The sequence below is a fragment of the Convolutriloba macropyga genome, chromosome 2 (genome assembly GCF_964194025.1).
Source record: "Convolutriloba macropyga chromosome 2, txConMacr16.3, whole genome shotgun sequence".
Lineage (NCBI taxonomy): Eukaryota > Metazoa > Xenacoelomorpha > Acoela > Convolutidae > Convolutriloba > Convolutriloba macropyga.
This window is the reverse complement of record NC_134469.1, coordinates 77,916,451-77,939,966: the sequence shown is the minus strand read 5'-3', so window position 1 is coordinate 77,939,966 and position 23,516 is coordinate 77,916,451. Positions and strand designations below refer to the sequence as shown.

General features: G+C 33.8%; 1 protein-coding gene across 1 annotated transcript in view; it reads right to left on the bottom strand.

Annotated features, from left to right (window-relative positions):
• The window catches only part of LOC142335485 (uncharacterized), a 45,940-nt gene extending 23,110 nt beyond the window's left edge, over positions 1–22,830 (bottom strand). Inside the window, exon 1 of the mRNA XM_075384011.1 lies at positions 22,348–22,830. Coding sequence (XP_075240126.1) covers positions 22,348–22,357 — 10 coding nt within the window. The 5' untranslated portion in view covers positions 22,358–22,830. The remainder of the gene's footprint in view (positions 1–22,347) is intronic.
• Positions 22,831–23,516: the final 686 nt, after the last annotated feature.

Sequence of the window (23,516 nt, the reverse complement as noted above, 5' to 3'; positions counted from 1 at the left end):
TCAGACTAAGCCATAGAAACGAACTAAAGAGAAACTCAAAAAATTATAAACGATTTGCAAAAACACAAGTTATAGCTACCATTCAAATAATTAGCTATCATCTGAATATTATGTAATTTTTATTCAATTGTTACTTCTACTAATTCAGCTGAAGGGTTTATAGTGAGAGATTAAATAAGTTTACTTGGGCCACATTTGAAAACCATTGGGATCTGTTATTGCGAGGTTGTTCTGAAAGAAGAGAAAAACAAACACCAAAATTGGCCACTCAATAAACGTCCAGAAAAACATATATTGTCCAACAAAAAAAATTAGATATTTTATCTCTTGAAATGCAAGAAATGGGGACCTCTCATTGATGGACATAAGTTACAATTTGACGAAAAGAACAACAAAAACTGAAAAATTTGAAAATTATTTCGAATAGTTTATCAAAAGTTTCCAGACTATTCACTTTAAACTAACTTATTAGGGTAACATCAAACATTCATTCCTCAATTACAAACCTATGAGACCTGTCGGCAATTTACGGTTACCTAAAGAACAAAAACAGCAAACTCAAGAAAAAATTGAGCGAGAAAAGTGTCGAAGGCATTAAAAAATGAACTTTTCACTGAAAACTCTTCTATTTTTAATTATTTTTTAAGAGCAATGGGATTTCTCTTTATCATCAATGTAAATTCAAAAAATCAACAGATATGAACAAATACATTTGAACCACGAAATTTTTGAGAAAACACGTATTATTTAACGCCATTAAATTCATTAGCTTTCAACGGAAGACAGTAAACACGCTAAATTCTGCCTCGATGGGATAACAAGTTTGTTGGCCAATCATATTTCATCAATAAGACCTTACATCAAGTTTTGGACTACGAAAACAACAATAGAGACAGGCAAAAACCGAAAATTCAGTAGAAAAGTGCCAGAAGAAGATGTCGAAGCAATTCAAATCATTAGCTCTTCTCTGAAAACTTTATCTATGATCCGTTGAACTTCTTCTCTGATCTGTTGTAGATGATCAGCAGTAGGATGATTTGATAAGATTTCAAAAGGATCCAAAATTAAAAGTACCCGAAAACTTAAAAAAAATTATGAAATCTCGTGGCATTGTTTTAAGTTTTAAATCTAATAGGTAGAAGATAAAATCGCTAACCAGATTAATTTTGGCTGCAGTAGGATGGAAAGGGATTATGTTAGCACTGACCGTGACCAATAGATCACGAAAAAAACTTCAGGATTGGTTAATGTTCAGAAAAAAATTTTTGGAGAAAAACTTTTGAACTCTTAACAGCCATTAAACACCAAATCTTTCAACGGAGCTTAATAAGTACGCTCGGATAAAACCCGATGGGAGGATAAGAATGTTTGTCATGCATAGATAATTAACAAGACATCACAATAAGTCTTATGACTGTGAAAACAATAACAAAAACAGGCAAAAACCAAAAATCAGAAGAAGAATGCGAGAAGAAAGTGTCGAAGCCAGTTAAACCAATAGCATTTCTCTGAAAACTTTATCTGTGATCCACTGAAAGTCCTCTCTAAGTTAATGGGATTAGAATAAGATTTTGATAATGTGTATAATGTAAGGATAACGTGATAAGGGTTCAAAAGTAACCAATAATACAAAAATATCCAAAAAAAATTTAAAAAAAAATTGAATTCTAGTGTCATTGAAGTCATATAACCAATAGTTAGAAGATAAACCTGCTAACCAGATTCATGTTAGTTTCAGTAGAAAGCAAGTGGGTCCCTCCAACACTGACACTGACTAACTGTTCTCGAAAAAGTTTCAGACTTGTTAATTTCAAAAAAAAAGTTTTCGAAAAATTATTTTTAATTTCTTAACAGCTTTCCTAATAGCTTTCAACTGAAGTCAACAAATACGCTCAAAGATGCCTCGATGGGTGTAAAATTTTGTTTGTCGTGCATAAGTAATCAATAAGACATCAAAATAAGTCTTATGACTACTAAAACAACAGCCAAAACAGACAAAAACCAAAAATTGAATAGAAAAGTGCGAGAAGAACGTGTCGAAGCCATTTAAACCATAAATTTTTCTATGAAATTGTTATCTGTGATCCACTGAACATCTTCTTTAAGCCAATGGGAGCTATCAATTTTTGGATAATGTGGTAAGATTTCAAAAGTAACCAATAATACGAAAATGTCCAAAAATTTTTTTTTAATTTTTTGAAATCTTGTGTCATTGAAGTCATATAATCAATAGTTAGAAGGTAAAACCCCTAACTAGATTAACTTTTGTTGAAAAAAGACGGAAGAGGGTTCTGTCATTTCTGGACTGACTTACAATTTACGATAAAAAGCTTATGATTCTTTATTGTTCAAAAAAATTCGAAATTTTTTTTTAAGTCTTAACAGCCATTAGCTGTCCCCTTAAAGCACTAGATATGTTCACTTAATACTCATTATGGATCATATTGCACTGTTAGTCAAGGAGTCTATGCCATACAACTCTAAAAAATTAGTAACACCTCAAACGAAATTCAAAATTTCCTTTATATTCACGAAAACTCAGAATCGAAGACAAAAAAACATGAGCAATTCCTTGAAAACGATGTTTTGTGTTCATTGGGCTTCAATCGACTGTAAATGAGGTTTGCATTAATAGAACTTCGCTATAAAAAAGTGACTTGTCTTTAGGTGCGTTAAAAAAGCAAAAAAGAGAAAAGTTTTATAAAAAAAGAGCTCCCAAATAGCATTCGATTTTTTTTATAGTGAGCTTCCCTATGAGATCAGAACTGGTCTTTTTTATCGCCTTTAGTCTATTAAGAACACAAAGTTGGTCCATGTTTTGGGGTCAAATTTAATTTTGAAATACTATTTGTACAGAAAACATTTTAATATGTAGAAAAACTAGACTAAAAGTGAACAAATATCCAGTATTCACACAAAACTTCAATCCCCGCTAACTCCTCGAAAAAAACGAAAATGAAAAAACATCTTTTTAATTTTGAGTTCTACGCTGGACTAGCTTTTTATAGCATACTATTCAAATTTCTCTACGAAGAATATATCGATCGGCCAAAATTGACTAAACAAAAAAAAAACCCATTTGAATATATAGTTCCTCCCCCCACATGTGGGGTCGGAACAATAAATTTTATGAGTTATTAGCATGCGTTTTATTGACTTCGATATGATCATGAATTTATATATATTTATTTATATATATATATATATATATATATATATATATATATATATATATATATATATGAAATATATATATATATATATTTATATATATATATATATATATATATATATTTATTTTTTTATATATAAATTTATATTTATATAAACATTTATTTATATATATAAATGGGCATATATATATATATATACATATATATATATATATATATATATATATATATACATATACATATATTTATATATGAATATATATATGTATATATATATATATGTATATATAATAAATATACGTATATTTATAGAATAAAATAAACATATTTAAATATATATATATATATATGTATAATATATATATATATATATATATATATATTATATATATATATATTCGTATACATATATATATATATAATATAAATATATGTTGTATATATACATATATATATATATATATATATATATATATATATATAAATAAATTTATATATATAATTATACTGAAGACAGTGGGTAATTATTAAATGATTCGAAATTTGCACATCTTACACTTCAAATGTATATATAGATTTAGATAAACATATTTTAATATATATATATATATATATATATATATATATATATCTATATATAAAAAAAATATACATATATATGTATATATATATATATATATATATATATATATATATTGTATATATATATATATATATATATATGTATATATATATATATATATATATATATATATATATAAATATACTTATATATATTTACACTGAAAACAGTGGGTAAATATTAAAGTAATCGAATTTTGCATATCTTACACTTCAAATGCTGCAAAAGTCTTCAAATGATCTTGAAACACGTGAGAGATCCTAAAATTAGATTTTAGGTCTCGCAGAAAATATTTCATTAATTTCCCTCTTTTAAATGTAAAATTTGGAGAATAGGCTCTTTATCACAAAGTGTTGCAATTGATTTGACGGTACTTGAATTTCGATAAACGCTTCCTACAACTATTGGCTAGCAGTTTAACGCCATTTTATCATTTTATCGAATCGGTTATATGTTGAGCATATTTGTGTGGCTCTAGAATGTGAGCAGGGCAATGTTAATGTTCTGAGGGCGAATTCAAATAAAAAGAATTTTAGTTGTTCTCAAGTATTTACCTTAGCCTGATCAAACTTGGCACGGGGTAAATACAAACCTTGGGGCAAGCTTATACGTTGGCAGTTTTGAGGAATTGGTTTTTTACTTACAGTGGGGGAATTTAAACTTCCAAAAAGGTTAATTTTCCGAGATGAGTGATTTACCGATTGATTGATTGGTAGCTTCAGAAGTCTAAAATTGCTTTTTATAGTTTGAACAGCCCGAAAAGAATTCAGCAAATTACATAAAAAAGCGTTCATGTCATTTGATTGTGTTTTGAAGTCATAGGAAACTTCACATGAGAAAGACTTTTATAAAGTGGTCAATAGTTACGACGTGAACGAAACCTTTTGTTTGGCTTTATTGTACGTTGTTGCTTGATAGGTAACTAACAAGCAAAACCATAACATTACTATTAGAGTACCATAACAGAGTTTCAGCATAGGAGTAGACCTGTAGAAATGTTGTAAAAGTAATAACATTGTTGAGGGAGGTGGAATAACTTAGCAAAACTAGAACACCGGGGAACCGAGATCAAGCGGCTGAATTGATATTTTTTTGAAAAGATTTTTTACTAGAGACAATAAACAGTAGCCCTCAACTTTGTGAACTTGTTTACAAAGATAGAATTGTGAACCAACCTCTGTAAAAGAAACTCTTGTTGAATTTCGTTTTTTTTGTAATCTTGTACGATTCAATTTCACCAGTTCAAAATTATTTGATTAATTGCATAATTTGATTATCTCAACTTGATTTTCTAACGGCCGACAACACTATAAAAGAGCAGTGTGGGGCAATTCAGCCGTCCAACAGATCTCTCAGAGCAATCAAACTGACCTTTCAATTTGTTAAAATTTGTGAGTCAGTACGTTCCACGCTAGTCAGCCTAAGCAAAGTACAAAACTCTACAGTGGCGCTCCTGGGAAGGCTCTCAAGAACTTCTTTTGACAGATGGGGTAGTCGCGGTTGAGGCAGCGACTGTGGTGTTTGCAGTGGAACGTTGGACTTTGAAAGAGTAGCGAAGAAGAAAACGAGAAAAAGATACGACTTGTGCAAAAACGAGAGAAGAAAGAGAAATCTTTGGATAGAGTCAAGTTGGGGCTTGGTTTAGAGAGAGAGAGAGAGAGGTTGTGATTGTTTGTGCTGAAGTGTGTGCGAAGCAGTCTCACAGTTGAGTTGAAGCTCTACAATTGATATTGTTCTCATTGAGCTGTTCTTCAGTAGAGAAGATAGAGCGAGGAAAGACTAAGCCAAGAGCAAATGTTAAGCGGAGCTGAATTAAGACAGGGAGTCAGAGCAGCGTATGAGCTTTGTAATTGAGAAGACTTAACCATAGGACGTTGGCGAAGACCAATAGAGTTTACAGGCAAGGTAGAGAAGGTAGAAAGAAGTGAGAGTTAGACATAGATAGAGTAAGAAGAAAAGCTGAGTGAAATCAAGATAGATTAGTAATTGTCTTTCTTGGAGAAAAAGGACAGTTTATAGTATCGAGAGCTTAGAACAAGAAGTCGGTAGGCTGATACTTGGCATGTCACTGTTTTGAAAGTAGGGCAAGTAAAGTGATATAGAGAAATTGAAAGAAATAGGAAGAGAGAAAGACGGAAGGTAGTTTCTAAAATTTTTGCTTTTCTTCCAAGCTAGAAAAAACGAGTTGGAGATTTTGAAGTTGAGGGAGAGAGCAGGGAGAGGTTTGCAAAAGGCTATTTTTTTGTCAAACTGCAGCAAATAGAAGGTGTTTGCTATCAAAGAGTCAGCGAAGTCCAAAGGCCGATAGTTGTTGAGAGAGAATTTTATTAGGCTGTGAAGGCAAGTACTAGCAGCACGTGAGGATAGCGCTAAAGAACACGCAAAATAGAATTGATGGTGGAAAAAGATAGAAACTATGGACTGGAGTTCGTTCCCATTTGTTGAACATTTTACGTCAGACAAACTCCCGAAACGGGAGGATTGGAAAATGGGTTGCTTTGAAGTTAAAGATATATTGCAAATGAGTGGTGTACAAGCAATGGGATCAATGCTCTGCTTACTTAGAGGTTGGGCTTTGGACGCAGTATTTTACACGGTATTTGGAGAGCAGCATCAGGCAGGGCGGCAATTACTATTGAAGAATACCTTAGTTTGTTCGACAAACAGTTTTCATCAGTAGTTGAAACGGACTGTTATGGATTGCAGGAAAATGGGCGGAGCCCTCGTAGTTTAACAGAACTATCACTTAAGGAGAACAACAAAATAGTACAGTAAATTAAACGAAATTGGGCGTGAGAATTCAGACGGCAATATTGAGACCAGTGAATTTGGAAAACAGTTGGTGGAGGCGTGTTGTTGTAAAATCAGGGATGAAAGGCTTTAGGCAAGGTGTGGGGTTACTACAGGTGAACGATGAGCAAGCAGAACAGTTGAAGTGGAGTTTGTTATGAGAGATAAGCAAAGATGAAAAAGTAGGCATATAGTATAGGGTTGGTGGGACAATTGGACAGGAAATAATTGTTCTCCCAGGTGAATGGCTGACCACAGATAGCAAAATTACCGTGAAAGAGGGAGTGAAAACCTGTGGTTCAAACGATTTCTGAACAACTGGTTCAGGAAATTAATTTTGGATGGGAAGCAGCCAATATCAACTGCAGGGGAAGAGGCGAAGATAGAGAGATCCTGTCAAAATTTAAGGAAGAGGAACAAGAGCGCTTTGACAACTTGTTACAAGTTGGATCTGAAGGTCGAGAACAATTAAAGCTTTCGGATGGCAAAAATTTTTTTTGTCAAAGCAGGAGAAAATAATTACTCCTGAACGTTTTGAGTACTATGTAGACCATTCATCAGCAGCTAACGGGGAATCTGACTTTTTTTCATGAGTGATTCCGAATAAAAGAGTTCACATTATGCAGATGAGGAGTACAAGTAGTGGGTTAAACGTACACAGGAGACAAAAAAATGACGTCAATTTTTGGGAAACTGAAAATAAACTTTGAACAAGTGAGTCTGTGGTAATGGACTTTTTCATTGAGAAGGAGTCTTGTGTAGGTGAGAGAAGAGGTCGTTTTTCTAATACTGTCGAAAGAAACTTGTTGGAAGCAGATGATTGCTTGGCTGAAAAAGCTGACGGATGCGTTAGTACTGCAGTTAAAAAAGCTCAGCCGAAAAGTCTTTGAGAATCAGATGTGGTTAGGGATAATAAATATGTTCAAAACCTTCAATGGAGCAATAATTGGGCTGCCATGAATCGAATTGAGGCTACTCTTTGTCTTGTCGAACTGCAAGTGGATCAGACGACAAAGAGGTTTTTGGTCCAGACAGAGAACAAAAAAATCTGAAAACCAAAACATGTATGGAATGCAGGAACGAAGTCAAAATCGATCATGGTAAGAGACGTGATTCGATCAAAGTACAAACAAGAAGTTTTGGGGATGATGTAATTTGGTTTGTAACTGAACTGCTCGTAATACGCAATTCAAGTAAATAAACGGTTGATTGGTAGACAAACTAGAAGACTGCTTATCGATGAAGGAGCTCGAGAGATGTGGAATTAAAAAGTAAAAAATTATAAATAGTTCTATCATTGGCTAGACTTGAATGTTTTCATGAAGCGTTGGAGCAATGCCTACCCAAAACAACGGATTGAATAATCGTTGAGCAGCTTCTACCAGTTGTTCCGTGTGAGGAGAAAAGAAGGGCTGTAAATGAGTATGAGGCAGTTGTAATACAAAGGCAAGATGAAGTGTTGAGCAGAAATTGTGATGCACTTATGGTGTGGATTAATTTTTTTTAATTTTGCAAAATGTTTGAGTCCATTCGTCCGTCGGCAAAAATAAATACAGTGAAGTGGTAGAGACTGTTAGTAGAGTTAATTGCGTGGAACTGGGGAGATAAAGAATGTTGGAAGAGCCGAAAAAGAAGTTGGAGACTGCAAGCAGGCTTCCGCGTTGTACAAGTTCGCTTAGAAGTGAATGCAAATTCGATCGATCAATTTCGATTGTCCCGTGTAATCAGAGAGTGAGTTTGTTTTTGAGGTTTGAAGCAGTGCAAGAATTTATGCTAGCAGGGGAAAAATTACGTGATGTGGTGGAGAGGTTGGTGAGCAAACGATGTTCGGAATTTTTTAGACTGCAAAGTCTGAGCTTTGGAGGGAGATATACAAAAGATACCCGTTGAAATTGAGGAAGTTTGAGAATCTAGAGAAAATAGTTACTCCTGGACAAGCTGAGGGGATAGTACTTCACATTGTGGACGAATCGCTTGACAGCAGAGATGTAGACAGATGGTCCGACTTGGTGAAAAAGTTCTGTCTCGACACAACTGAAGACTCGAACCATGCGCGGGAGATTAGAGCTTGGAGTTCTTTGAAAGTCTTGGAATTCATTCAGGACAATACTGGGGGAAATACGACGAACGGTTTTTGATAGTCAACTGCTCTGAAGAACTGGGAGGGAAATTGAGGTTGAGATGGTTAAGAAAGGAAGTGTCAGGGACAACGATGTGTTGATGGAGAAACGAGAACCGAGTGATAAAGTTTTCTACTGGGGCAGCGTATCACTCTGTCAACCAGAGTCGAAGTTCATGTGCCAGCTGTTGTGCCTTGTGCTTTGAGTCGTCAACCTCCGATGGAATCAGAAGGGTGGAAATATGTTCAACTTCAGATTTGTGGTCCCTGCTGATTTAGGGGCGGAGTCTACAACTGAAAGAAGAAGTTCACTCAGCGATCTTTTCGGGGTTGTGTGAGGGTGACAATTTCGATGGTCTGAAAAGATGGTCTGGAGTAGGATGGCTGCAGACAATTAAAAAGTGAGATGGCGCTGGAAGAGAAGACCACCAGATTTGACGTGGCGGTCTGGTCAAAAGGTTTGAGGTTATTTTTTCAAGCACTGGAGGAAGAAAGATGTGAAGAATTGACGAGGAAGTTTGAGTCGATAAGTAGAATCGATTTCAGCTAACACTTTTATCAATGACGCCTTCTATACACTCTAGTATCATTTTTCTCGGTTCCATACAAATTCTTGTAAAAAATGACTGGTGCTCGATATGTTATAGCAGGTTTTTAATGAGCTGATTTGTGTATGATTAATCTTAATATAAAAAACGAAGTATTAGAAATTTTTTGTTGCAACATGATTCCACCGACGGATGTTGGGGAATGAATGAGTACGAATACTTGTATACAGGATATAGTTCCTGTTATTTGTTTCATATACTACGCAGAACCACATGGTCATTGTTTTCATAAGTTCTAAATTTGTATTACTCTTAGATAGGTAAATTGAACCAAAATAGTTGATTTTATAACAGTTGGATAATATTTATGCGTAGTTTTTGATGAGATAGCCGGGGGAAACGAAAGGTTTTGTTGGTGCAACTGACCAAATTGGTCTTGCGAAATACCAAAAGCGGCGTCGAGTTGTTTCTTTACTTTTGTGTTCAGTACTTTATAATTTTTGTGTGATAGGTACTTTATATCATTTTAATAAAGAATTTTTTTTTCGCGTAATCATTCTTTAGGGTAGTGGCTAGATTTTTAAATTCGATTTCTCCTGCTGTAAATTGAAGTTCGCTGTGGTAGTTGTCTGATGTACTAATTATGATCATTTGTAGTTAGCGATGTTTCACAAAAATGTCCGATGGATGAAGAACTAGAGGGCAGGAGGTATAATTTTGTGTCTATGACTTAAAAATGCATTAGTAAAAAGTGCATGAAACGCGACTATCTTGTGACAGGGAACTGACTGTTTGAAACTGAAAGGCTCTTTATCACAAACTGTCGCTTTCGAAATTGACCGAACTGGAACTTCGAAAACCGCTTCCCTACAAACAGTTAGTAGGACTATTGGCTTGCAATTTAACGCCATCTGGTGAATCTGTTATATGTGGAACATGTTAGTGTGGCTCTAGAAGATGAGCAGGGGCAATATTGATCTTCTGAGAGGGATCAAATTTAAAAATTTTAGTTATTCTCAAGTATTGACCTTAGCCTGATCAAAGGTAGTAAGTACATACCTTGGGGCAAGCTTCTTCGTTAACAGTTTTGGGGCATTTGTTTTATAGATACCAAGGGTGGATTTTAAATTCCAAAAGGCTAGTTTTCTGATTTCAGTGATTGATCAATTGATTAATTGGTAGCGTCAGAAGTCTGATATTGCTTTTGTTTTAGTTTGAGTAGGTTGAATAGAAGAGTCAGCAATATATAAAGAAGGTGTCAGGGAATTTGATTGCACGTTTGAAGTCTTAGCAAACTTTACGTGACGAAGACTTAAATAAATCAGACGACAGTTGCGACCTTAGCAGAAACTTTTAGTGGCCCTTATTGTAGGTTTTTGCTTGATAAGTAACTAGCGAGTAGAACCATGACATTACCATTAAATTATCATAACGGAGCTGTTGCTTAGGAGTAGACCTGTAGAAAAAATGTTAAAGTAAAAACATTGTTGAGGAAGTTGGATATTTTTGAAAAAAATTGAAGGCAGGAAAACCACGGTTAGACCAGGTGGCTGAATTGAGAGTTAACTGTAGAGATAAAGAACAGAAGCCCTCAACTTAGTGAAATCAGTGAAGAAGATAGAATTATAAAGCATCCTTTGTAGAAAACTCTTTGAATTTCTGTTTCTATCTGTAATCTTGTTCGTTTCATATTTACCAATTGGATGTTATTTAATTGCTTGAATCAATTCATTAGCTCAAATTGAGTTTCTTTCGGCCCACAACAGTATAGAAGAGCTGTGTGCGGACAAATCAGCCCTACAACAGACCTCTCAGGGCTATCAAACCCACCTTTCTTTGTTAGGATTTTGGGCGCTAGCCCGTCCCCAGCTAGTCAGCCTAAGCAAGGTACAAAATTTTACATTAAAAATGCTGGCTGGTGAAAAATATGTTTAATGATCAAAACTTCTAACCAAACCCATCTGATATTTCCGACTTAAAGAAGAGCATAAGAAATGTTTTTGACTGATAATTTCTGGGAAGAACGCTCGAAGCGCTCATGCTTTTTGATGAGTATGATCGTTTTTCATCGTTTTTAAGAGTAGCAAATGGAGATTTTTCACATGAGTTGTACACTTATGCAGGTTGGGGTCACAGACCCGAGAGGCCTCTGATCAAAACATCCTCAAGCGCACACTGTGCATTTTACGCTGGAGGTATACAAGTACGGAAACGTCTTCCACGCCAAAAAATGTCTAGACAATGGTCTCCAAATGGTCTGATGAGAGGCCACTTTTCTCAGGGGGGGGGGGGGTTATCAATCGTTATGTCGCTATGCATCATTATGGATAATAAAATGGCGATAAATTTTGAAAAGTATATTAACATCAAAGATAGATTCATGATTTAGCGTAGACATTTTGGCAAAAAGATCAATCATGTCATTTTGCAGAGTGCCCTCTAAACATCATGAAAATTTTATACAAAAACTTTTAATCTCAAAGGCCGCAAAGAGGTATTGAGCCATTCATACTTAAAGAGATTGCTTTTAAACCGCTTAAGTTGGTTCAGCTGCCCACGTTAAAATTGTTCAACTGAGTTATACAGGTACCATCTTTTTTGTCACGCGGCACAAAATTGTTTGCTGAAAAAGCAGAAATGACATAAAATATGTGTGCACAATCTAGTCAATAGGATGTCACTCATATCCGCATAAAATTTCCCTTAAAAGTGAACGTAAATTACTATACAGAGAGACGAAAAAAACAGCAATAAATATTTAGCTCAAATAGGCTAAAACAATCAGTGTAGGTCAAATATTTCAAATCATGTTAACTCACCTCACCTCATCTCCCCTCCCCACCCCTCCCCCTCCACTCTATCCCCCAAGGTTTAATTAAAGATTGAAAGCACGCCCTATTTGACTACCATAACATTGAGAGAAGAAAATCAGGTCTTGACTGCAAGTTGAGTTCTAAAGAGGATGAACTTGAATTGTGACCTCTATTTTTTGCAAGACTTGTCAAAGACAAAAGATCACGTGAAGTACTAGATATATTTCGCTACAATCGACGGTCGAATTCTAGGTTACCTCAAAACTGTTAAACAGCGAAGACAGTTTCGCTTTTTTAACTTCAACTCTTCAATGAATCCGCCCCTCTAACACTGCTTTCTAATTGAAACGTAACAAGGCCCAGTTTTATATTTGAACTGAGATATTCTGCTTACATTATTTTCAGCTAATAAAAAAAATTATAAGAAATTGCTTCTTTAGAAAACAGGCAATTGAATCTAAAAACTTTATTACCTCAATATCTTTTAAGAAATGCTATTCAACATCAATTGAGTAGGACCAACAGGGGCCCCTATAAGTGGGCTATGGTTTTATTGCAGATTGGCTCACACGGTAATAATTAATTTTGATTGTTCCAACACTTCTTTCAAAAGACAGCTGAACAATGTTTTTACTGAAAAAATAGAAAGACAAAGATACAAAAGTATCACAAAATTTTGCTCGAAATTATTTTCATTCACTCTATTATAGTTTTTATATCAATTTCAGCTTGAAAATAAGATAAATATGATGTAAAATCACCTCCATAACTTTTTGTTAAAATTTTCCTATTTTGCTAAATTCCTAATTTGCTAGATTTTTTGGAAATAATTCAAGTTAAACCATAAGAAAGCAACATCGATACATTGTTTTTTACCAAAAAATGGCTTACTGGTAAAATATTGTTCCTAACGTTCCAGATTTTTTCATTTGTGATTCCCGGCTCTTGTACCTTATGAAACTAACCCCATGATTGAGAATACGTGCCATTAGACTGTAAAAAATTAGGTTATAAAAAGGCTAGACCATTCAAGTGGTGCAAATCATACGCACCCAGTAAGCTCGGGGATGACAAAAAGGGAAAAGATCCAATGTTTCTTCTTCCTATTAGTTGCGAGTGTTGGAAATTTAAGTGCCGCGCTCAGATTCAAACATCTCCTCTCGTTATTATTGTATTATTGGCAACTGTTTAGAAGGAGGGGTCTCTCCTGCCCCCCAGGTGGTTTATGAAAGTTTTATGCCCACTAAATGGGGGAGCTGAAACAACACAGATTCAAAAAGACATCAAAAACACAAACTTTGAAAAAAACCACTGAGATAGTTATTTCACACAAATATAGGCCAACAAAAAATTCTCTGGAAAAGAGGAAAGCCAGACCACAGCGTTTTTGTATGTGACGAGTTTCAAGTAAGAGAGTAGTCAAAATCGACAACAGATTTAATTGAGGCATAAGATGTATCAATCTTCTCGGTTAATCGCTCAATTCCCAATATACACCCGGCCGCAAATCTTGTGGATAATTTTTAGCCCTATCCTATTATATCACAATGGATGGCTATAAAATCATGCGGGCAGGGGTCTATTATGGGAAACATCCGATCAATCGATCGTCGGATCTATCTGCCCCCGCCCTCATTGTTTTTACGCCCCCCCCCCTCAACTGTTACAAATATGTGATGTTAAAAAGCACGTTGGTATGTAAGAAAAAGCGCATGGGTGCGTAAAAGATTTATGTCCTCTAAGCTTGGGTGTCAGAATAGATCGCGATATTCAGCTGCGTGTGAGTAACCGAATAGATACCGATTTTCGGATCTATTCTGTTTCCGCTCCCCCAGCTTAGTGGGCTTATATTTTTTAGGCCCCCAGGCGCACGTGCAATTTTCCTGCAGTAACGTTCTATATAACAACATATAATTTGTAACTGGGGGGCGTAAAGCACACTGGGGGGGGGGGGTCGTAAAGCACACTGGGGGGGGGGGGGGCGAAACAGAATAGATCCCGATTTTCAAACAATGAAAATGAAAAAAACTCCGCAAAAATAGAAACGCACACAAACGCAAAAAACATAAGAAGAATACCGGAAACGACTCAAAAAGGCGTGCAATTATAATCTATAACTCACAAAAATCAAAGAGAAAGAGCCTGTCTTTTCCATTATAACCCCAATGAAATTATAGCCGCCCTGTTATATTATAATTACCATGATTGGAGGGCAATAGCTCATCTGACCACTAAGCTGGAGGTGGGCTATAATGGAGCGGAAGACGGGGTAGGGCTAGATAGGTAGGAGTGTAGAGCACTTCTCAAAATGACCTTTCGACCGTGAACTTTACCAGCAGTACGTAATCACTATGTATTACTAAATCAGCTACTGACAAATTCCATTGTTTGAAAATAGATGTCAACGTTGTGAAACCGAAGCCATTGTTTGAAAACAAAATTAAAAAGTACAAGTCATGAACAAACTTGCTGCAGCTAAAAAAACCTGAAGAATCCCAACACTCTCTTCGGGTCGTAAAATATTGTAGAATCCTAATACTCCTCTTCGAGTTGTAAGAAAAAACAAAACTTGATAACAATCGCAAATAATTCAAGTAATTGAAAATAAAGTCTTCAACACAACTGAAAATAAAATCTTCAGCTGACTTAATTGAAAAACAATTTTAGGGTCTTTGCCATTATAGCACCCCACGAAATTATAGCCTTCCCCCATTATGGTATAATTACGATGATTGGGAGGGGCTATAGGTTATCTGACCACAAAGCGGGGGGGGGGTCTATAATGGGAAAGACCGAAATTTTATTTCATATTTTAACGTGGGGAAATTAATTATTGCAAAATCTTATTTAAACCATGCAAGGAATTTCTTTTTGCATCCCGTACATCAACCGTCAACCTCGATCAACACAATACATTTTAGGCTCGTTTCTGTTTGTAACTCCCCCCCCCACCAGTACGTTATGCACCCCCAGGTAAGGTGCCATTACATAGTGAATCATTATTTAAAAAATATTACACATCCTGTTGGGGGTGCAAATTATATGCACCCACTAAGCTTGGGGGGGCAAACTGAAAAGATTCCTTTTTCAATTATTTATAAAATCGCATCCCGAAGCCTCCACCAAATTGCTGTTAAATTTTACAATTTAATTGACTGAAAAATAAATACACTAGTGACAAATTTGATCAAATGTTAGCGGTAGACAAGATTATACTAATAGCTGAAGGATTCACTTTATTTTCCGTTTCAATTTTTTATTCTTTGATTGAGGCAGATCCTTTCAATTCATTCATTTGTTCACATTGTTTATTTGGTTCACATCAATAAGCTCTCGGAATTTTTATTTCATATCTAATTTCGTTCATCAATATTTTTGATTTGTTCAAAAATTCTCTGCGTTTGAAGTAATTTCTTCAGGCGATGATGAATGAATTTTGATATAAAGTGTATTGTAAAGTATATATAAAGTATCTAAAGTGTATATGAAGTTTTTTAGAAAGCAGGATATTGACAGATTTATAAAATATACAGACATATTAGAGTCCACTCGAAGACAACTATGAACGGTTTAGAATTTTAGTGATAATGGGCGATAAGAACATTTTAAGTTCTCCAAGGGTGATTCTAAACAGTTTGTAGTTCTCTTTGAGTGCACTCTAATATTTCTGTTTAGTTGTTAATCTGTCTATAATCTGTTCTCTGTGACCTAATAAAAAGAAACTTGGTACACTTGATAAGGAACATACTCAAGATCTTACCAAGTTGTTCCAAGGTGCTCCAAGAAACGGATCTTTTCAACAATTGCCCCCCCTTTTGCAAAAGGGGTCTATTCTTGAATAGAATTTAAGCGAGCAATTTTTTAACTAATCAGAGACGACTAATAACTTTCCGTGTATGCTCATACTGTGTTAAACTGGATAGAATAAAATGCGCCATGCTAGGGCAATTAGCCGAATTGGAATACCAAGCGAAAAGAGTTTCCGACTGGCATGGCCGTGAACAGCGGATCTGTAATTGCGCTTAAACTGATATTCGGCTCTCTAAACTGTAGACCAAGTAATATCGTGGTAAAGTATAGCACAAAAGGGGTGGCGATTCTCTACTAGGTACGAAAGGGGGCAATTGTCGAAAAAATCCCAAGAAACTTGTCTATCAAGATCTTGGCAAGATGTTTCAAGTTTTGCATTTACAGTTGTCAAAATCTTGCATAACATGAAAAGGTGGCAACATTGCCGTCATCAAGTTTCATTTCACTGGGAAACAATTTCAAGCCATTATAGTTATTATTCAATAGTCGCTTCTCAAAAAACGGTCGAACGCGTCACTTCTCCTTCGAAACGGTCCAAACGACAATGCTCAGGTTAAAAAACAGTCAAATTCTACCGGTTTTCCAGAACCCAAAAAACCCAACGACTACTTGCGCCCTTGATTAAATGGTTCTTGAACCCAAAAAACCCAACGAAAGAGCAATAATAATGATCAAATCAAATCAAAGTGGCTGTTTTTGGACAAAACTTGAATCATGATACAAACTAAAAACCATGCTCTGTTTTCCCAGATAGATTCCTCGATACAGAAAGGATTACCTATTTTTCTTTATTCATTTTACTTGAAATGAGAATGATTTATGATGATTTGAAGCTTTCCAGGGGAACCATGATCTAAAAAACATTTTAATTATCAAGAAGTATGTAAGGGTAGTGTGAAGTGAGCATAACGGAAATTAATTACAATTGTTCAAACCATTAGGGAGACAAAAGGCATAAAACCAAGCACAAAAAAAATCATTTATTCACGGATCATTATTTAAGATATTATCAAAGTTGAAAATTTTGAATTAATGGTATTGTGAAAATAACTTTTGACCCTACAAAACTCCCGTGTTCAAAAAAACTTGGTCTGCATCCTGTGATCAATTCTGTCTCAATTTCACTGCGACTTGAAAGCAATGAATTTTGATGTCAATTTGAATCTCTATCACTACCATTATCGAAAAAACTCTGCAAAGAATTGAAACTTGAGGAGCATCTATCATAAAATGTTTCATCAGTTACTAAAGTTCTGATGTAACTTTGGTATGCCACATGCTCTTATGATCCAAAAAGAGGTCATCAACTCAAAATATGACTTTAATGATAGACGTGAGTCGAAGTTATGTTACTATGATTTTCTGCTATCTGATTACGGGCACATCTCTTTTTCCATTCATCAATGAGTCGTTTATCTTTATTTCATTTGTTTTGTGTTTAAATGAGATTCTCGCCATATCGTGATTATAACGTTTGTGTTGATTTTTCGTTGAAATATTGGTAAGTCAAGGTAATGATGACTTCTATTTGTTTCCCCGAATAAAACCCCGTCCATCCTTTTCAGACTTCTTCTAATCAAGATAAAAAAAGTGGTAAATGTTTCTACTAGAGAGGCCAATCCAAAAATTTTGGTCTAACTATCGATTTCTAGGAATAATTAACATCATCATCAATAGCTCGCTAATACTCTTAAAAAGTATACTAATACTCTTATAGGATTCTTTTTGTAATGCTGAATAAAAAAGCACATACATCCAACCGCAAGTTTGGAGTCTTTCTTAAGTACCAAGACAAAGTATTTTCTAAATCGAAAAGTTTAGCAACAAAAATATTGACAAGAAAAAGTATTTTAGTTTGGATTGATCATACACAATGTCATTTTTCATTGCTTTTCTTCGATTTCAATTCCATGTAAAGTTATTACACGAGACTGTGTTAAAAATATTGACAAAAAACGCAAAAAAAACCATTGAAAAAGGAGTTGTTTCTCGAACTAACAATAAGTAAAGGTAAATACCTCAGAACAAAGAGTCTACTTGTTGTTCTTTTGGTGTTTAAATGATTTAAGAAAACTTCACCGCGTGATCTATCAAATCAATTGACTCTAAAATTCTTGAAATTCACTCATGGGCTTCATCTGAGAGAGCAGCTCAAACGAAACAAAGCGAAAACGAAATTACTTCAGAAAAAAAGCTTTGTGAGGAAAAGTATCGAAGTGAACGTCAAGTGTATTGAGATGTAATATTCAATAGCAAAAACGTCCTTAAGTAAAGATGTGAGTTGCAATATTGTGAGTTGAAAAGATTGAAAACAAAAAAATAAATTGCAATGACATTTAAAATTTTGAACTGATTTCCCTCCCCCCCCCCCCCCCGGTACAGTGCGACCACCCTGGTAACGGAATTTTTTTCACGTTGTTGTTGTTAATATACACAATGTATACGTTTACTTAAATTCTTCCTTTTTATAGCTTTTTAATAAAAAATTTTTTTTTATTGTTGAACGGGATGCAAAACAAAATTTTTGAGCACTGTTGTTTTCAATCATCTCTTACTACTTCGTTGTATTTTAATTCTTAATATTTGCTACTATCTACTCTTCTATTATCCTAAATCTTACCATATTTTTCATTAAAACTATAAAAAACAAAGAAAAAATGAAGAAAATAATTAAATTTGTTAATGAAGAAAGATCAGAACTGAACCTTCAAAGCTAAAAAGAAAAATTTTTTGTGTATTTTTCAGTACATAAATCTACAATTGTAACAACTCTACAACTCTGGCAATGCAACAGATCAGTGAATTTTTGAGACAATCTGACAATTAGCTCAACAAAGAGAGTAAGGACAAATTTTCGTGCGACACGTCACAATCAACTAATATTTTTTTTAATTACCCCCATATTTTTGTGCGGTTATGAAGATATGATGACAAAAAATGCAAAAAGATTTTGGGGAAAAATTGAAAAAATAAAATGGTTTTGCAGTCTTTTTTTTATTCATCTCATATTCATAACTAATTTTAGAAACTTTTTGTGTGCCAACAGCAGGTTGTAAAAACAAATTCAAAGCACAATAATGCGTAAAAACATCTAAAACAATTATCAGAGCACAGAACAGATGGTAGAATACAGGTCATTTGAATCGATTTTTTTGGAACCATTTTGGTCTGAACCCCAGGAAAAATACTTCAGAAAGTCTGCAAATGTCATCACTTATTAAACTTTTCACACATTTCACGGAAATAAAAAACGGTACGCAAAAGTAATGACTGAAATGGACGCATAGAATGATGTAATTACCAAAACTGCTAGACCCTTTCTTTTTTATTGTGAAAATCTCTCGAATAATGTATTGAACTTTGTAGTTCACAGAAGAAGAAAAGTGGATTAACTTGCATTTTTAATTCTCGTTTATATTTGGCACAGTTTTTTATTTTTAAAGGTTTTGAAAAGGAAAAAGTGATCTCTGAAGCTGGGATGAGCTTTTCAACAATTTTTCTCTCTAAACAATGCTGATAACTAAAAAGCGTTTCAACAAAGAGTTTCAACAAAGCTTTCAATAATCATAATCACATTTCGTAAAAATTACAAAACAATTATAAATATTTAAGTAAAATTAATTAAGATGCAAGATGGAATAGATGTTTTCTCAAATGCTTGCACTGTTCACTTAAAAATTCACTGTTTTCAGTTATAGTGTTAGTGAGATTTTTTTTCTTCGAATACTTAGTTTTTTTACGACAAATTTAGGAAAAATTAAATTGAAAAAAATATGTCGACAAATTAAATGAGCTACGTCAAAATCAACAAAAATAATTAGTCATTATTCTATTTCTTTTTTTCTATGTCTTCAAAATGTAAAAACAAAAATTCAAAGTATCATAATTCATAATGGATGTCAAAAATTTGAGAGCGATCAATAATATTAATAATATTACGTAAATATTCAGAATAATTATCAATACTTGACTAGAAATTGAGGCGACGTAGCAAAAAGAAAAAAAGTTTTTAAAATTTTAGCAACCCCTGCTCAAAAGACGGATGTATTGAATTGAAAAAAATTAGAACTTCCAAACCGTTTTAGAACTTCCAAATTAGAACGGTTTTAGAACTTCCAAATAGTTTTTAAAAAGCAGAGTTTTTAAACAAAAACAGAAAATAGAAACTTGTCAAATTGCATAAGAGTTATCTTTTTAAAATTATTTCAATATTCTGTTTCAAAACCTCCAAACAGCCTTGTCAAAGAATTTTGAATTCGTTTAGCAGCTTTAGAATATAGTCTATCGTTCCCTCACTGGCAGAAAAACAAGAGAAATCAGAAAATGGCTGATGACAATATGAGGAAAAAAGCAAGCTTTAAATTATGCTGCTTGTTTTGTTGTTGAAATTCTTTAAAAAATTGTTGAAACAACTTAGGTGTCAAGAGCAGTGACCAGTTTCACTTGTGCAGGGCCTTTAAGACAACTGTTTCAAGAAATGTTGAGGATAAATTTTACTTGTTTATTTGTTTAAGGTAAAATTTGTTTAAAGTAAAATAAACAAGTAAAAGCTTGTTTACTTTTGGTCATTGTTAGATGTAGCGCTGAGCAGACAAATGGTAAAACTTAGAATCTGGTTAAGGGGGAGCTAGGGAAATTAGGAAGAATGTTCATTAGGATATTTAAATATATAAGATGTTAATTTTTTTGAAAAGCAAAGGGCGCTATCTAAAGCTCGGAGGAATGTAGCAAAGAAGTTTCTCGCTAAACTATGCTGAAAACTTAAAAAAAGCAAGCATACAGAGCGATCCAAAGCAAACTAATTACATTTGCGGCTCTTTAGACTTATTAATTCTTTGCAGCAAATTTTCAAACAGAACTGATGTCAGTTGTCTGAATTTTTTAAATAACCATAATCACTCTTCATAAAAAATTACACAATATATATCAACATTTGATTAAAAATCAAGACAACTATGAAAAATGGAAGAGGAGTTTTTTCAAATGATTGCAGTGCTCACATAAATATTCTTTGTTATTTGTTTAAGAGTTGTTGATACTTAATTTTTCGAGTACTTAATTTTTTTGCGACAATTTTAAAATTAAGCGTATCAAATTACATTGAAAATTAGGGATTAGATTGTTTGCTCGACTGTGCTATGAAAACTTTTCATCTAAAGATCTGATGTTAAAAATGAACTAAAGGTTTCTTCATTATTCTAATTCTTATTCATTTTCATTGATAAAGATAAGATGGCAAAATTATTCAATCTTCATGTTTCTAAAACACAAATGAAATTCGAAGCACCATTATTCAAATAAAGAACTGAAAATAACCTATCAAATTGCAGAACAGATGGGGAAAACGAAATTCCTGTATTGATTTTCGTTGCCAAATTTGGTATGAGCCAAATTTCGAAAGTTTGAAAGAATTAAAAAAAAACATAGCAAGTTCTATTGCTGTTTATGATATAAGTTTCAATTTTCGAAGTCTTTCAAATAAAAAATTGATATTCCGAATACAAAAAAAATTCACTTGCAAAGTTTTTTGCATTTTTAATCGGTTTCGCATTTTTTGCTAAACCTTTCTGTATCTTCTGAAATGCAGAAAATGGTCTCTGAGATTGTTGGGCTTGACCCAATTTTGTTTTTTCAGTAAATCTTGTTGGTAGCTAAAATTGTTCAAACAAAGTGAAACACAAACCAAGGCAAATGAAAAACGTTCTCCCTCTTTGTGGAGCTAGATGAACGTCCTATGCAACACAGTTTAATAGAAAGTTGATAAGAAACAATTTTTCTTAAAATTACAAAAAATATCAATAGAAATTGATGTCACGTAGCAAGAGAAAAAATTAGATATTTGCAGTGCTTGTTTATAATATCACTGTATTTATTTGCAGAAGTTTTGCAAACAATTTTCTGCGAGGACATTTTTTTCAAAACTACCCAGACCCAATTACACACTAGAAAAAAGCTATATCAAAAATTGCAATTTGCTTTAAAAGAGCAGAGTTTTTGAACGAACACAGATTATAGAAACTTATCATTTTACACCTCTCTCCATTTTTCATAAAATTATCCTTTAATTTAAATATTCTGTTTTAACAACTCAAAATAAAGTTTCAAAATATACTGAAACCATTAGAAGCTTAAGAAAATTGTCAATTTTTCTCAGCGATAGGAAATCGCGAGAAATCAGAAAATCGCTGAGGAAAATCCGAGGATAAAGCATGCTTTAAATTCTGTTTCTTGTTTTCTTGTTTTAAAAAAATTTGAACAACTTAGGTGTCAATAACAATGAGCAGTTTCACTTGCGCAAGGGAAATATGTAAGACAAATGTTTCAAGAATATTTTCAGGATAAATTTGCTGTTGCGGACGATTCCTTGAGCAAAACAACAAAAGATGTACTCAAATTTCCCTGTACAATGAACTCCAATTTTCCCAAAAACAATTCTATGGAAGTGAAATAAATAAGGGAAAAGGCTGTTTACCTTTGGTCATTGTTAGATGTAGCGCTGAATAGACAATTGGTAAACTTATAAAGCCGGTTTATGGAAAAAGAATAATGCTCCCTAATTTGGAAGGTTTAAATCGAGTTAGAGAAATTATGAAAATGGTCTTTTAAGATAAGCGGAGGCTATTGTGTTAGTCACGGTGGTACTTGTGGCTAAAATGGCGTGGGTGAGCTTTTAAGGCGCATTAAGGGATTGGTACTTTACTTTTGTGTCGGGAAGATTGTAAAAGAAAAGGCAATAAACGTCACTCTAAGCAGATTTGGGGGGTGTCTCGATCTAGAATCAATAAAAACAAATCATCTCAATTAGGCAGACCTCCTTTGCGGAACAAGACGCCACTTTTACGCGAAAGGGAAACCAACTGCGATAGGAAACGGTTATCAGAGGTTGGAGAAATTGAGCAATGAACAAGTTAAAAGAGCATCAATCAAGCGCGGCAGTAAAAGGCAACCAGATAAAAAAGAAATCGCCACGCATACCTGATCACATTTTCTGAATGTGAAATAATAACCGTTCAACCAATCAGAAAGCAGCCAGCAAATCAGTCTGTTTATATAGCAATCAAAATATACCAACAAACTATTTTATAATCGTAAACAACGAAAAATAATTTTTTGTTCCACATTTTGTTCGAATATCAAAAAATTTGCTATGTAGTTTAAATGGAAACCGCTACCCAAAGAACGCATTAAAATTCCAACGGTTGCTTGTAAAAATAATCGAATAATAAATTGGTCACGGCTATCGCATTTGATCCGGTTTTTAATATGATAAATCATAATTTTCAAATAAACAGTCACACACCGAAATCTACGTTGAATAAAATACAAAACCAAAAAATTACAAACATGATTTTTTTCGAGTTCCAAGTTATCAGATAATTCAAAAATATCGTAACTGAAAGCATCCTCAATTTTAAGCAGGCATTTTGAAAAAACTTACATAAATGGACCAGTAAAAAGTCAAAAAACCCCAAAAGACATTGTAAATTGCTACATTTCAAGATTTTCAAAACAGAGACGTCCAAAAAGTGGTGATTTAAAAAATGGCGGTACCCACCCCTGTTTTATTTGATCCAGTTAAAATTCAAAAAAATATAATTTGTTTAGTAACAAAGGTTGAAGAATTATTTCTAAAAATTTTAT